The sequence below is a fragment of the Malaclemys terrapin genome, chromosome 3, assembly GCF_027887155.1.
Source record: "Malaclemys terrapin pileata isolate rMalTer1 chromosome 3, rMalTer1.hap1, whole genome shotgun sequence".
In the NCBI taxonomy this organism is placed as follows: Eukaryota; Metazoa; Chordata; order Testudines; family Emydidae; genus Malaclemys; species Malaclemys terrapin.
The window spans coordinates 82,938,418-82,953,171 of record NC_071507.1 but is presented as its reverse complement, the minus strand read 5'-3'; the positions used below and the strand labels follow the sequence as shown (position 1 = coordinate 82,953,171).

General features: G+C 38.9%; 1 protein-coding gene across 2 annotated transcripts in view; it reads left to right on the top strand.

Annotated features, from left to right (window-relative positions):
* SMOC2 (SPARC related modular calcium binding 2) overlaps positions 1–14,754 on the top strand; it is a 176,151-nt gene that overhangs the window by 76,316 nt on the left and 85,081 nt on the right. For both annotated transcript variants that reach the window (XM_054023593.1, XM_054023594.1), the window contains exons 3-5: positions 1,312–1,418; positions 2,756–2,855; positions 10,755–10,802. In XM_054023593.1, coding sequence (XP_053879568.1) covers positions 1,312–1,418; positions 2,756–2,855; positions 10,755–10,802 — 255 coding nt within the window. The remainder of the gene's footprint in view (positions 1–1,311; positions 1,419–2,755; positions 2,856–10,754; positions 10,803–14,754) is intronic.

The window sequence follows — 14,754 nt, the reverse complement described above, 5'->3', positions numbered from 1 at the left end:
CTGAAACATCATAACGATTTAATGTTTAATCTTAATACTTAACTTTTTACAAAGTCAGAATGATTTTCTAATAACTTTACAAACTTGATTAATCCTCCCAACACTCCTATGAGATAAGTACTATAATTTCCACTTTACAGTGAGGTAAACTAATACGAAGAATTTAAGTGACTTGTCCAAGTCCAGAGAGGAAACCAGTATGAGAGCAAAGATTAGGACTAAGGGACTCCTAATTTCTAGGCCCACTCTCAGATGATAACTACTATTACTTTACACTTATTTAGCACTTTCCAGGCCAGATTCTCTGGTCCTTTTATGGCAGTTTTGCGCTAGTATCATAGAATCATAGGATTGGAGGGGACCTTGAGAGGTCATCTAGTCCAGTCCCCTGCACTCAAGGCAGGACTAAGTATTGTCTAGACCATTCCTGACAGTGTTTGTCCAACCTGCTTTAAAAATCTCCAATGATGGAGATTCCCCAACATCCCTAGGCAATTTATTCCTGTGCTTAACCACCCTGACAGTTAAAAAGTTTTTTCCAGCACAAAGCTTCCCTAAACCTGGTGGATGTTGGCCAGTGAAGAATTTGTCCTGTATTCAGGAATTCTGCTGTTCCATAGAACCTGTATAATGGCTCTAACACCATTCCTCCACCCCAGCCTCTGGGACAGAGGGTGGGTCAAGGGAAAGGGGGTATGGCTGGGGCATCCAAGTTTGCCAGAATTAAAGTAGGTTTCATTTTTCTCAAATCCCATAAACCACAGCTGATTTATTAGCTATATTTTTAGTATAATAGAAATTAGAGATAGAAAAGATTTATTAATTATTAAATTCACTCCTTGCAAGTGAAATAATTAGTCCACATATTGAACAGTAGATTATTATTATTTATTTGTATTACAGAAGCACCTAGAGATGCCACTAAGAGTAAGGCCCAGCTGTGATAAGCAATGTAGCAATGTGCAAATACAGTGTGTGTGAGAGACTCCCTGTTCCAAACAGCTTGCAGTCGAAATAGACCTAATAGTAGCTGTGCTGTTGGTAGACAATGTTTTCACCCCTCAGCTCATAGAGAGCCGATGTATACACAGGATCGTACCAAAGAGAAGCAGTGAGGATATAACTTTTTTGATTTTCTTTCATTTTTTTCCTATTTCTAAACACTCAGGTAACAATACACCATCCAGGATGAAAGGATCCATTTCTTTATTTGGGTCTCTGAACCTTCTTCCTTGTTTATACTTTGGGCTATCACCTATTCTCTCTTTAATGTTGCATCATTAATCTTGTTTGTTTTCTCCCTTGCCTTAGATGTTTCCAGGTGTGTGGCAGAGAGGAAATACACCCAGGAACAAGCCCGCAAGGAGCTTCAACAAGTTTTCATTCCTGAGTGCAATGATGATGGCACATACAGCCAGGTTGAAAAGTTTTGGCTCAGTATTTGTATGCCTTGCTGTTCAGCATGCTTGGGTGTTTGTGATGCAGTGAGGGAATTACATTAACACTGACGTTTAGAAGTGGGAGGATAGTAGGGTGACCAGACAGCAAATGTGAAAAATCAGCACGGGGGTGGGGGATAATAGGAGCCTAGATAAGAAAAAGACCCAAAAATCGGGACTGTCCCTGTAAAATCGGGACATCTGGTCACCCTAGAGGATAGTTCATTTTTGTACCAATTTAGTCCTTGGCCTCTCTTCAGAAATGATCAACAAAATAGCTGAATGTGATGTTGGTTATTGTGATGTGCACCCCATTCCACTAGGGTGAGACAACCAAGTCATTTCTCATAGCTCTCTGACGAGTCATCAGCTGGTAAAATGTGTATGATTTCTGTCCTGTTCCTGATCCAAACCAGTAATCTTGTGGTAAAAGAGTCCATATCCTATTGCCAATGCCATGAGTAATACAGTAATCCTCCCTAGCCCCTGTTGGATTTCTGTTCAGGCATCATGGACTGAGTTACTCAGGCGAAGATTTAGAATCCAAGAGGGGTGCAATTTGAAGCCTTTATCACAGTCAGATACATACTAAGCAGGACTGTCTTCTGTTACCATTATAATAAGTTTAAAAGGTAGGGTCATGTAGAAAGTTACCGTATTCATTTTTAAGTATAGCTAATAGTTCACATTTACTATTTATAAATATCAGTATGGTAGAAAAAGTGACATTAGACTCCAGGGGAGATGTTAAAGATATTGGGATTTATAAAGCAATTAATCTAAAGTAGGCATTCCAGTAGTTTGCTCTCTGAGAGCTTGAGGCATGAATAATGCTAGAAAAAGTGCTGTATCCTGTTGTTACTGTGTGTGAGATGATATGTTGCCTATCTGGAAAAAAGCTAGAGAGGGCTTACTTCAGGAACAGAGACAGTCAATCCACGTGTCCCCTAGGGAGCTTTTGTGAGCTTTTCATAATGCCTGTATCTTATTCTTTCAGTATAAGACATAAAACAAGCAAACACACATTAATAGCTTTCTCCTCAGTTCTCCACTGAAGCACCTACTGTACAGTGCTTGAGGGAAGCTCTGCTTTTTATGCTTTAAGGATATTCATCAGACTTGAATTATGGTCTATTAATGGATTATCTTACTAGACACAGAAAAAGACGTTTGATATCTTTAAAAATATATTCTACTGGAGGACTCCATTGTACTCAAGAGACATATATAAATATATACTCTATGTGCCATGAACATTTCAATATGGTCAACATATGTTTCATAGATTTCCCTCTCTTGATGTCATTTCCTGACAGGTTCAGTGTCATAGTTACACAGGATACTGTTGGTGTGTCACTCCCAATGGACGTCCAATCAGCGGTACAGCTGTAGCACATAAAACTCCACGGTGTCCAGGTAAGTAATGATTTAGTTTATCAGTGACATTCATCTATTTTATCTACCTGTTTCAGTTTTTTAGGATTTTGTACAGTGCTCATCAACATGATATCTATGTGCCAACATATGGTGCCATGAAACAGCATTGCTGACATGATTATTCTTATATCTTATAATTTTCTTGTAAACTCACTGCAAATATTCCATAGAGTTTTACTTTTTAAACATTTTAAGTATTGAGAATAAATAAAAAAAACAAACACTGTTCAAGGTTTGGTACTGTGAAAAAAAATTCTCACCAGTAGCCAAACCTGGGTTGGGGGGAGAGGGGGGACAAATCCCCACACTCCCTTTTCAGTAAAGATGAAAAGTAACATTAACATCAACGTTAAACCACTGTTTGTAGAAAATGAACAACAAACAAAAACTGCCATTCCCACAAGTTTTTACCTTAAACCAGTGCACACGAACAAATTAACCAGTTTTTAGAGACTGCCTTTTAGCCTCATTTCAAACATGTCAAAATGTATGATAAATCAGAATTGTACAAGCAGCTGTAGCAATTACTCTCCTAGGTGTTTTAGGTCAATACAACTGCTCCCTTTCTACAGAGAGAGCACTAACGATATTGCAGCTTTGTGAACTGCAGCAGTACTACCCCCTGCACTTTAAACTTCTTGTAGTGGTGGTATTAATTGACATCTTGGCTCCCTGGAAGATTGGCGGAGTTGAAGAAACTGAGATATGGCTTCTGGTGGGGCTCCCTTACCTCTAGTTAAGCAATATTTTCAGAGCAGAAACCTTTATTATTATAATAATAATTCCAAGAAGGGAGACGACCAGAGAAGAAGTGAATATGTAAGAACAAAAGAACATCAAAATTTCAGGCTGCTTTTAAGCCCTGTGTGACTTAAATGGTGTGGAGAACCATGCAAGTGTCCTGTCCTACAGTAGATTTTACCCCATGATCCATAAAGTTCAGTTTAGTCCAGTGATCTAGTCCAATCTAGCATAAATGCTGAAGAGTCACTTTGGAGTCAGAGTTGCCAAGAGCCACATAAAATGTTTACAAGTTTTAAGATTCAACAATATGCACAGAAGTGTATTTTAATGTAATGATTGATACAAACTCTGACCCTGATTCAGGACCATATTTAAACACTTAAATGTTATCCTAAATAGGGATGGACTTAAGTGGTGCTTAATTGCTTTACTTAATTGGAGCCTCCATCAGGAGTTTTGCAATATCAATGATCATGAAACCTAGTAGCGCCCTCAATTTCACTAACCGCAACAAAAAAGGATTATACATGTGCTGAAATCTCAATAAATAATTGTCTTATAGCTCTGTCACAATGTGTGGCATTAATTTCTGGTCCACAGTTCTGCTGATTTACTTACTGGACAAGCAAATTCATGGGATTTTTCATGTTCAATGTAATCAAGAAAAAAATGTAGTTAGTTTCAGATGCTTGATTAATCAAGACACAAATTGTTCAGTTTCTTCACTTACACTGATAAAGTGTTTGCTTTGTTCAATCAACATCATAATGTAAGCCAGAATATATCCACAAGAAACCCATCTTTCTTCTGCATTCAGAACCAAGGCCCCAATTTTGCAAAGACTCATGCATGTACTTAGCTTTACACACATCAAGTAGTCCCACTAAAGTCAATGAGTCTACTCACAGTGCATAAAGCTAAGCATGTGTGCAAGTCTTTGTGGGATCAGGGTCCAAATCAGTGCATAGGACCTGATTCTGCACCACTAAAGTTAATGATTGTTTTTCCATTTATATCAGCAGATGCAGGACTGGGCTTGTAATGTCTCAAATACCTAGGAGAGGATTTTGAAATACTGGTGATAAAGAACTTAGTCTTACTTAAAGAGGACTACGCAACCACCTCTTTGTATGGGAGACAGTGCTACAAATTTTACAAAAAGTTATGCAGTGAAATAACACAATCCCCTGTGCTAATTTTGTAGAATGACATTCTTGATGAAGCAGAGCTGCAGTTCTAGTCTGTTTTCCACTCTGTTTCCAGAATCGCCATCTGTCATGACTGGAGAGATTTTTTCCAGAAGGAACATAGATGTTTTCCATTACATCTACTATTTGCTTTTATCTTTTTTCCCCTTTTCTATCATTATGCACAGGAATGATGCCCAAAATATCATTACTTACACAGAGTTCATACTTGCTTCTGTCTTAATTAGTTCTTTTGGGATATCATAGACTCTCAACCACGCCAAACTGATAAACTGTGCAGTTTCTGGCCTATCTTCAAGAATTCCCGTGCTATAACTTGATATTGCAAGTGCACATCTTACAGCAGTGAAATCTGACAACTGAACGGTCATGTATTCTTCAATTGCCTATGCTTTTCTGGAGACAGAATGTTGTGGTTAGTTCCAAGGAGGTCTTTGATTATTCCAACATTTACACATACAACTTCATCACCTTGACTTTCATATGAGTGCTTGTATAGTACCACTGTTACCTGCTATCTCAAATGGCTTACTTCATGGAACTTTTGCTAACAGATGTGTTTCTTCTTTATTTAAGGGTATGTATTTATTTGATACATGGATTTACTTGCACATGAATATTCAGCTTCTAGACAAAAATGCTTAATATCATAAAGTACATATCTCTCTTGGTTTGATCTTTTGTGGTGGGATATTAGATGTGGAGTCCTGAACCAAAGAACACTTTTTTCTCCATTCCTTAGGAAAGGTCTTGCATTCCTATTCATATTTATATTTCTTCAAACAGAGCATGGATTTTGAAGTATTTGATGTTTGCTTTTTCACATTGTTATTTTTTTTCAGCTTCTGTTTATATGTTTAACCAGCTCATGAAATAACAATTATGATCAGGAAAGTCCTTACTCAGGCCTGTAGTATTCTAGATGTGGCCTTTGCCAATCCTGAACCTTTTCTTCTATCTTACTTTACTCAAATATATTACACATATTTCACTTCTTTTTGGTTCTCCGTGGTGGATCCCCTTGTTTTGTATGTAACAGTAAAGAGGATCATCTTCCAGTCCTCCATCCTTCCTGCCTACATCTTTGCTCTTGTTTCTTATTACATCCCTTTCCCCTCTTACTCCATGAATGAGTTCAGCCTCACTGATCCTTTCATTTCCTTCTCCCACACTCCTCTTCTGCATTCTTCAGTGAGTGTCACCAGTTAAATCTGGAACACATTCCCTATCCCAGTGCTCCAGGGGTGCACCCTCTGCATTAAAACCCTCCCTGAAAACTTACTGTACTTCTTCCCGAAGGCCTAAAACTCTAACCAACACCTAGTCATACTGCCATCCCCACTCCTCTCTGTAGCTAGTAAAATTAGTTATGCTCTCACCATATGAGTCTCCCCATGGGCTCTTGTCTTATCCTTGTATTGATTGTAAATTTCTTGGGCAACTACTATTTCTGTTTTCATTTTTTGTACAGTGCTGACCACACTGTCAGTGTAATAACCCCCACCAGTTTACACCTGTGACCTTTGACACTTCACTTGAATCCAAAGTAAACCCAAATCCTGTAAGCAGATTCATGCAGAAAGATGCTTGCTCCCATTCAAAATCCTATTGACTTCAGCAATTTTGACTTCAACAGAGCATGGCATGGAAGTGGGAGTCTGCCTTTACAGATCAAATAGCATGGTCCTTCGCCTTGGTTAGTATTTCACCCTATTTAGTGGAGATTTTCCAAAACTCCCTTGGCTATGCCAGCTACCATGATAGTAGAGTCTTTTTCTGCACTTACGTTTTATTGAGGCAGCTACTGTTAAGTCCATAGAGTTTATAGTGATTCACCCACGATGCTGGAAAAATACAGTACCGGAAATTCCTAACAATACCTAAAAATACCAGTATTCCTAATATGAACAATTAAAACTGTAGCTCTTGAGAACCTAATGGCAGTTTGCTGCTCAGCCATTTATTTTCTGTTTTGAAGGCTTTCAAATCTGCATGCCAGATTTGTGATGTCAGATAGTTTTTCTCTGGCAAACTTCCTTGTCTAAACTTCATGTTGAAGTGGCCATCAGTTCAGTATGGTAAACAAGACTTTTGACGCAGTGATTCACTTATTGAAATCCTTATTTTAGATCAACAAAAACATTCTGCAAGATTTTTTTATTTAATTTTAATTCTCAGTGAATTTAGCACTTCTGAAGAGAACTGAATTGAGACAACTAACTCATTTCACATAGGCTGCTGAACAGTTATCAGGTGGTAATGATTTTTCATTACTATCAGCCTGGGTAACAAGATTTGAACTGGCGAGAAGTGATAGGCTTTATATTTTGTTGACAAAGGAGATTGAGAGGTGACTTGATCACAAAGTATAAATACCTTCACCAGGAGAAAATACTGGGGGCTAAAGGGTTTATTAATCTAGCAAAGAAAGGCCTAACAAGAACCAACATCTGGACATTAAAGCCAGACCAATACAGATTAGAAATAAGACACACATTTTTAACAGTGAGGGTGATTAACCACTAGAACAAACTAACAAGGGAAGTGGTAGATTCTCCATCTCTTGTTGTATGTTCACACTGTACTCTTCTTTTGGTGGCCAGTAGAATCCATACTTTCATAGCCCCTTAGCAAGGGTATGCACAACACTGGAGCCAGGAAGGCACAGCTTAGGCGAATAGAGTAAAAGATGAGACCGAAGGGTGTGGGTATGTGGGCAAGTACATACTCTACAGTCTCTCTACTCCCTGTCTACACTGTTGTTTTTCAGCTGTGTATTGTCCCATTGCCTACCTGCTGCTGAATCCTTCAGAGGAGAAAGACTATGTCAGGTGAGAGGCAGTGGAGAAAGGCATGGGCAGCTACCCACTGTGTGACCTTTCCCTACCACAGGAAAAGACTCTGGTAGAGGAAAAAGGCTCTGCCAGCTCCCCACTACTAGAATCCTTCCCCTGCCACACAGAAAGGCTCCAGCAGTGGGGAAAGACTCAGTCAGCCTTGGATGCAGTGTGGACACAGTCTGCTTTTCATTGTGGCATGTAGCTGCACATACACTACGCACCACTGTCAGTGGTGTGTAGTGTAGATGTAGCCTTGACATCTTCAAACCAAGACTGAGTGCCTTTCTGGGAGATATACCCATACACAAGTTATTAGGCTTAACACAGGAGTTACTGGATGAAATTTAATGAGCTGTAATCAGATTAGATTATCTAAAAATTTTCTGGCCTAAAAATCTATGAGCAAACCTCACAGCTGTGTAATCCACTTCATATTGCTTTTTGCAATCACAGTAGCACTACTAGTAATAATTGCTAGAAACTCTAGCTGGGATTTTCAAAGACATCTAAGGGATTCAGGTACCTTACTCCCATTAACATTGACTAGGATTTGGACACACAAATCCCAGAATACAGTCTTAAAAAACAAACAAACATTAACATAAATCTTTCTGAAATATGATTAGATTGGCATCACATATGGACTAATTCAGCATCACATTCCAATGCTTCAGAAAGACAGCATTAAGTAGAGCTCTTGGTCTTAGGTTTTAAATGAATTTGCGCAGAAATTCGAGGTGGTTATGAAAAAAAGTCAACATTAGAACTGGTCAGAAAAAGTTATTTTACCATTGAAAAATTCAATGAAATTAAAAACAATGATTTTGGCAAAATTTCCACCAAAAATGTGAGTTTTTGGCAAAAAATCGAAACTTGATAATTTTTGGCTGAAAATCGACAATATTTGGTTTAAAAATGAACATTGCTATTAGGAAATGCCATTATGACCATCTACGCCAGCTGACAATCTACCCCAGGGTTGTTATAATACTCCAAACTAGGCAAAAATCATGTTCTAATCATGAGGTTTCATTACTATAAGTTGCCAACTATTCCACTTTTCAAGCTTTTTATTACCGATCTATAATAATCTGTCTTTAGTTTCTGCAGTATGACTTGCTGAAAATGCACAGTTTCTCAGTGTTTTCTGCCAGGTAATAATACAATAGATAGTTGCTAAATCCATCAAAAGATAACTTAATTTAAATTGAAATTGTCCCCATTTTGCATAACATTCTAACATAATAATTCCTCACGTTATAATAATGGCTCTTAATGAACTGGTCCATTTCTTGGTTTTAATGTATATTCAATCCAATACCAAGAAAAAGAAATCAGATTAAACCCTCACTTTGTTCTGAAACTATTTTTATAGATGAGCAATAATAAAGCATTTGGTAATCTTTAGCAGGTGTTCAATGAATGATGCATTGGCTCAACTAGGGCATGATTCAAAACTCTTTGAATTAATGGGATTTTTTTTTTAAAGACTGTCTGTTTAGTTTAGGGTTTTTAATGCTGTCCATCACCATAGTATCTAATTACCTTTCATGTAAAATCAGTAACAATAGAAAAGTCTGTAGTGGACTTCATGGAGCTTCTGAATCGCCTCTCTTTTCATGGTAAAAACTATACTTGGGGTATGCTTGTTTGTTGTTTATTTGGGTTCTTTTGGTTAATTTGTTTGTGTTACAGTTTTTTACTTCTATTTTTAATTTTAAAAAACTGGGGGAGGGGATGTTTATTTGGGTTCATGAGGCTGTCAGTACTGTTAGTGTCATTCTTGCTATGGTGGAAAGGCTTTTTCAAAGAGGAAGGACTTGCAGTGTTTCCTAAAGATGATCGATTATTGATTTCTCTAATGTGCTCTGGAAGTTCGTTTAATAAGCCTAAACTGGAAATTAAAGTAAACAAATAAAAGTAGTTGCAACATAAAATAGATAATTTGTGCAATACAATTTGCTGTTTCTTATTTTTCAGTTGTGCAGATAAATACACTTTGATCCACCAAACTATGTAATTTGCAGACACAATTAAAGTGCATTTATATTTGAAAGTGTAGCTGTAAGTGTGTTATATGGGATTTCTGGACACTGAACATGAACAAACCAGTCTAAATATTAAATGCCACAACAATTAAAAAATCTTTACAAATATTTTGTAAAAATTAGCGTATTTAATTTTTCATTTTGTTTCCTCATTTACATATATTAAATGTAATTATTTGAAGTATACAACTACTGTCAATACGGGGTCCTGGATTCACCAGTCCATCAAATTCACTTTGTGATGCCTATGTTGTACTTAAAGCAGCCAGAGATTTGTCCTGGAGAGTCCCCCCTTCATAGGAGGAACTGATGTAAAACTAGTGGAGGTAGCTGTGCTGAGGGGAGGGTATGTTGGGGTCAGAGTGGCAGCGTGGCAGAGGGGAAGAGAGATGGCATGGTGAAGCAATGCTCTGCTATACCCATTTCTCCACCAGCATAAAGTCCCGGGAGTGGGGGCTTACATCAGTGATATAAATTAAACCTGCCTCCTGCTACTTTAACATATGACAGGACTGGATAAATGAGATCAGGGAGCCTTGATTGGCTCTTATCAGTCTCCCCTCTCTGTTGTGTCCAGGAAGATCTCAGAAACCATGGATAACAAATATTGATATAAAGGGTTTGATCTTGCAAATGGAGCCATGTGGGGGGACTCCTATACCCGGCAGAGCCCTATTGAAGTCAGTGGAGTTTCACACAGGTGTAAAAGTCTGCAGCATGGATCTGATTGCAGGATATGGGCCTATGACTGTGGTGCGCATGAGCATGTTTTCTTGCATGTGTATTCATCTACTGTGCCTGGGTTCTCCTTGGCTTAGGTACGGTGGTGACCACAACCAAACACCTCACCCTAAATTGATCATGAGCAAATGTCAGTACCGGGCCAAGCCAAAATCCATTGGCTTACAAAGGAAGAAGTGTCTGGTATTTATGGCTGACACAAACAGAGGGGAATAATTTAGACTAATTTGTGTCACTACGAAGGTGAGTTGATAATGAAAGTAATTTTTTCTGGTTTATACTTTTTTCCACTTCCAGGGTCTATAACTGAGAAGTTGCCACAACGAGAAGGTGCAGGAAATACAGGTAAATGTCTTAGAATGTTGTGTTTTTTTTTTTTTAAACCATGCAAACTAGTAAACTTGCAGGATTTGAAACCTTGATCTTTCATAAGTTTGAAATGTCAGTGCATGGTTTTTTTTGTTTTTTGTTTTTTTTACTTGTGCAGCCTCATTCCTAGAGATTTTGCTGCGTTGGGCTAACTGGAAAATAAATTCCCTTCCCAGCCCATTGCTACCCTCCCAGTAAACTGTTGTTACGTTTTTAATTGCCCCAAATATTCTCTACCCTGGATGGCAGCCTGTACTGTCTGTCTGGTAAAACCAGCACTGTCTAGCCCCAAGATCCAGGGAACTGGTGCCATAATTTGATCTCCATGGTAACCTGGACTTGACTCATCTGAGGCCTGGCACTTTGTTCTCTACAGTGATGAGTTCAACTGATGACTTACATTCATAGCCAAAGAGTTGCTGCTATTAAAGATACATCCTCCTGTATAGATCCTATAATAATTCATGTTCCTGGGGCAAATTCTTGTGTGATGTGACTCCACCCAGGTTGAAGGAGTTATATCAGGGATGAATTTGTGCCCTTATCTTAAATAAAGTGAAGACCAAAAGAAAAATAAAAAAGTAGCAATTCTAAAGGTAAATGAAAATATTTAACCAAATTATACTCTCTGTAATGCTGGTGTAAATGGACTTTAAAGGATTTGCTCCAGATTTATGCCAGCATAAATAAAAAGACTATTTGGCCCAATGTAGTTACAGTTGATTTATGATTTTGCAGGAATTTTAGCCTGAATTTAATATGACCAATGTAAGTGGTGCTTGATGTTGAGAAAATCAGTAACTGTTTGAAAGTTAGTTATTAAAAGATATGTTAATCAGCAGAGGAAACATTTCCTTCATGTGTTTACCAGATAGCCTTTGGGTTCCACTGACCTCCAGTTATCCACAGACTGCTAGGGAAGCTTGCTCTGGGTCATGAATTTCATTCTTGGGTGTGAACTACGTTAACTGTTCCCATGTAAAAAACTTGCCTGGGTCTTGGAAACCTTTTGTTTTTGTCTGTGAGCCTTTCTCCAGAGAGCTGAGCAGTGGTGAAGATTAAATAAATGAGCCTTCCTGTCTTCATTCAACTCTGCCTGATATATATATATTGGCCGAAACCAGACATGAAGGGAAATGTTGTAGAACACTGAACCATCCAGTTGTGTTATTTGCTGTTGAGGTCAACCATCTGCCGGTACTTATCTGGCTAAAGAGGTCTGACTCTTTTTTAGTTTCCATACCTTATTATAGACATACCTTGGGGTCCTATTTCTCAATCATGCCCAGAGTGTTCTTAATCAACATTTTTCATATTTTAAGATTTTGTATGAGTCAGCCTTGCAGAGTATCTTCTGTAAAGTCCTCTCAGCATGCCTCTCTTCATAGCTCTGGTGCGGGGGGGGAGGAGGGAGGAGAAAAGTGTGTCTTCATCTGAGGTGGGTATTGTTCTACTGATACACCTTTGTTTTATATCATATAATATTTGCTTACTTCCCTCAAAAACCTAATGCACTCATGGGTATTATCATCACCTAGGAGATGTTCTGTTGTGAGGTGGCAGTCAGATTTTAAATTCCATAAAGCCAATGCCATAGAATGCCAGAAGCTTAATGATTATTGATGAGGACGTGTGTGAGAGCTGAGTTGTTTGCAAAGCCTGAATGAACAGCATCTATATCACCAGGGGTCAGAGATGAACAGAGTGCATGTGTTATGTTGCCTTCTTCATCAAGAATGTTTGCTTTTGACATTACACAGTTACAGTTGACTTGTGCCTTGTTTTTATTCACCAGCACAACTGCAGCACAAAGTGCAGATGTCCTGTTTCCCAGGAGGCTCCTGATTCTTCTTTTCAGTAGCTGAATCCCCCCACCCCCTTCTTCCAAGCTGCCTTTTCCTTGCAGTTTGCATTAAGTAGCAGTGCCAAAAACATCAGAACATATCTAGGGAGAACTACATAACTATACTACCAGATGAGTTACAGGAATTTCAGATCCATCTTTGGTTTTACAATTCATACAGTAGACTCTGGGAGAGTCCCTTCCTCCAGGAATTCCTTGAAGAGTCAGAATCAATAGAATAGAATAGAATAGAATAGCTGACAGGCCATACAGAGATGGCCAGCAAGATTCCTGTGGTATTTCTAAGCCCCACACGAATGAAGCTTGTCTTTTGCTTTGGTTATTCCAAGAGTAAAGCACTGCAGGAGCAAACTTTCAGGTCTTTGAAGATTAGGATCTCTACTGGACTGAAGCTGCGCTTTTGCAGTGCTCTTAAACTGTGTAGGGAAAAAAGCTTCAGGGACGTGACATTTCCTAATCCACCTTCCTAGTGGCCCCACAATCCAGAAATTTAACCTCTTTCCCGCTCAGGAGAAAAAAAGGTCTATCTTAGCTGAAGAACGCTGTTACACTGCTCTACAGCCAAAATGCTTCTGAAATAAATGTAGTCAAACTTTACTAATTCTGGGTCACTGAGAACAAAAATGATGCTTAAAATTGTTGATTGGCTCTAGTTTTCAAGATATGCTATTGGGTCAGTATATACGACCCTTGACTTGGGAATGGCGGAGGATAAGTGAGGTATAAAGGGAAGGGATCTCAATTTAAACCAGAAATGACTAAAATACATCTTTGACTGGATCTATGAATAAATCTATGACTGGGTTTGGACAGTACTTGCTTTTTAGGCAAAACAATGAATGATGCAATCTGAAGCTGGTATTGCGTCATACACAATACGAACTGCATCATGTTATTCCTAGAAGTCATGGATGATGCAATCATAACGAAGCTTACATCACTCTGCTGAACAAATTGCCCTAGATCAGCTCTAGAAATCATACAGTGTCGTGCTCTCTTATTTGTCAGTGTTTGATTTTGCAAAGGGACACATTTCTGTTTAGCCAAAGTGAGCAGAGATGCCTCGTACTTGTGTGAACAGTGCAGATAACTTCTGCTATGTTTGTGGTGAAGTGACTTTTGCATCACAAAAGTGCAGTATAACCACTATGGTTAAGAAAGCCTATCGCCTTTATTTTGGCTGCAAAATTGGAGATCAGGACAAGAGGTGGGCCCCACACATATGCTGCAACACTTGTGCAACAAATCTTCGCCAGTGGTTGAACAGGAAAAGGAAATCTATGCCTTTTGCAGTGCCAATGATTTGGAGAGAGCCAACAGATCATACCAGCAATTGTTACTTCAGCATGGTGCCTCCAGTTGGGAAAGGTGTGTCAAAGAAGAAAAAGTGGACTGCGCATTAGCCAAACATTCCATCAGCTATACGCCCAGTACCCCACAGAGAAGGACTGCCGGTTCCTGATGCACCAGAATCATTCTCACTTGAGTCAGACGAGGAAGAGGAAGAGGATGAAACTTCTGGTCCTGAACCATCAATGTCACAGGACCCACATTTTCTCCCATCCTCCTCCTCTGAACCACACCTCATAACACAAGGTGAACTGAATGACCTTGTCAGGGATTTGGAACTACCCAAGAGTAAGGCAGAGCTGTTGAACTCCAGACTACAGTAGTGGAATCTCCTGGCAGGTGATGTTAGTGTTTCCATGTTCCATGACCATCAAAAGGATCTTGTCCCATTTTTCTTCATGGAAGGTGATCCTGTAGCCTGCAACAACATCGATGGTTTGATGGCAGCCCTCAACATCGTTCACTATCCAGATGAGTGGAGACTGTTCATTGATTCATCGAAGACGAGTCTTAAAGCTGTTTTACTGCATAATGGCAAAGTTTTGCCATCAATTCCAGTTGGTCATGCAGTCCATATGAAGGAAACCTATGACAACATGAAACAACTTTTGAGGTGCATAAACTATGACCAACATCAATGGCAGCTTTGTGGCGATTTGAAGGTTGTTGCTCTCTTGCTTGGTCTGCAGACTGGATACACAAAGTACTGCTGTT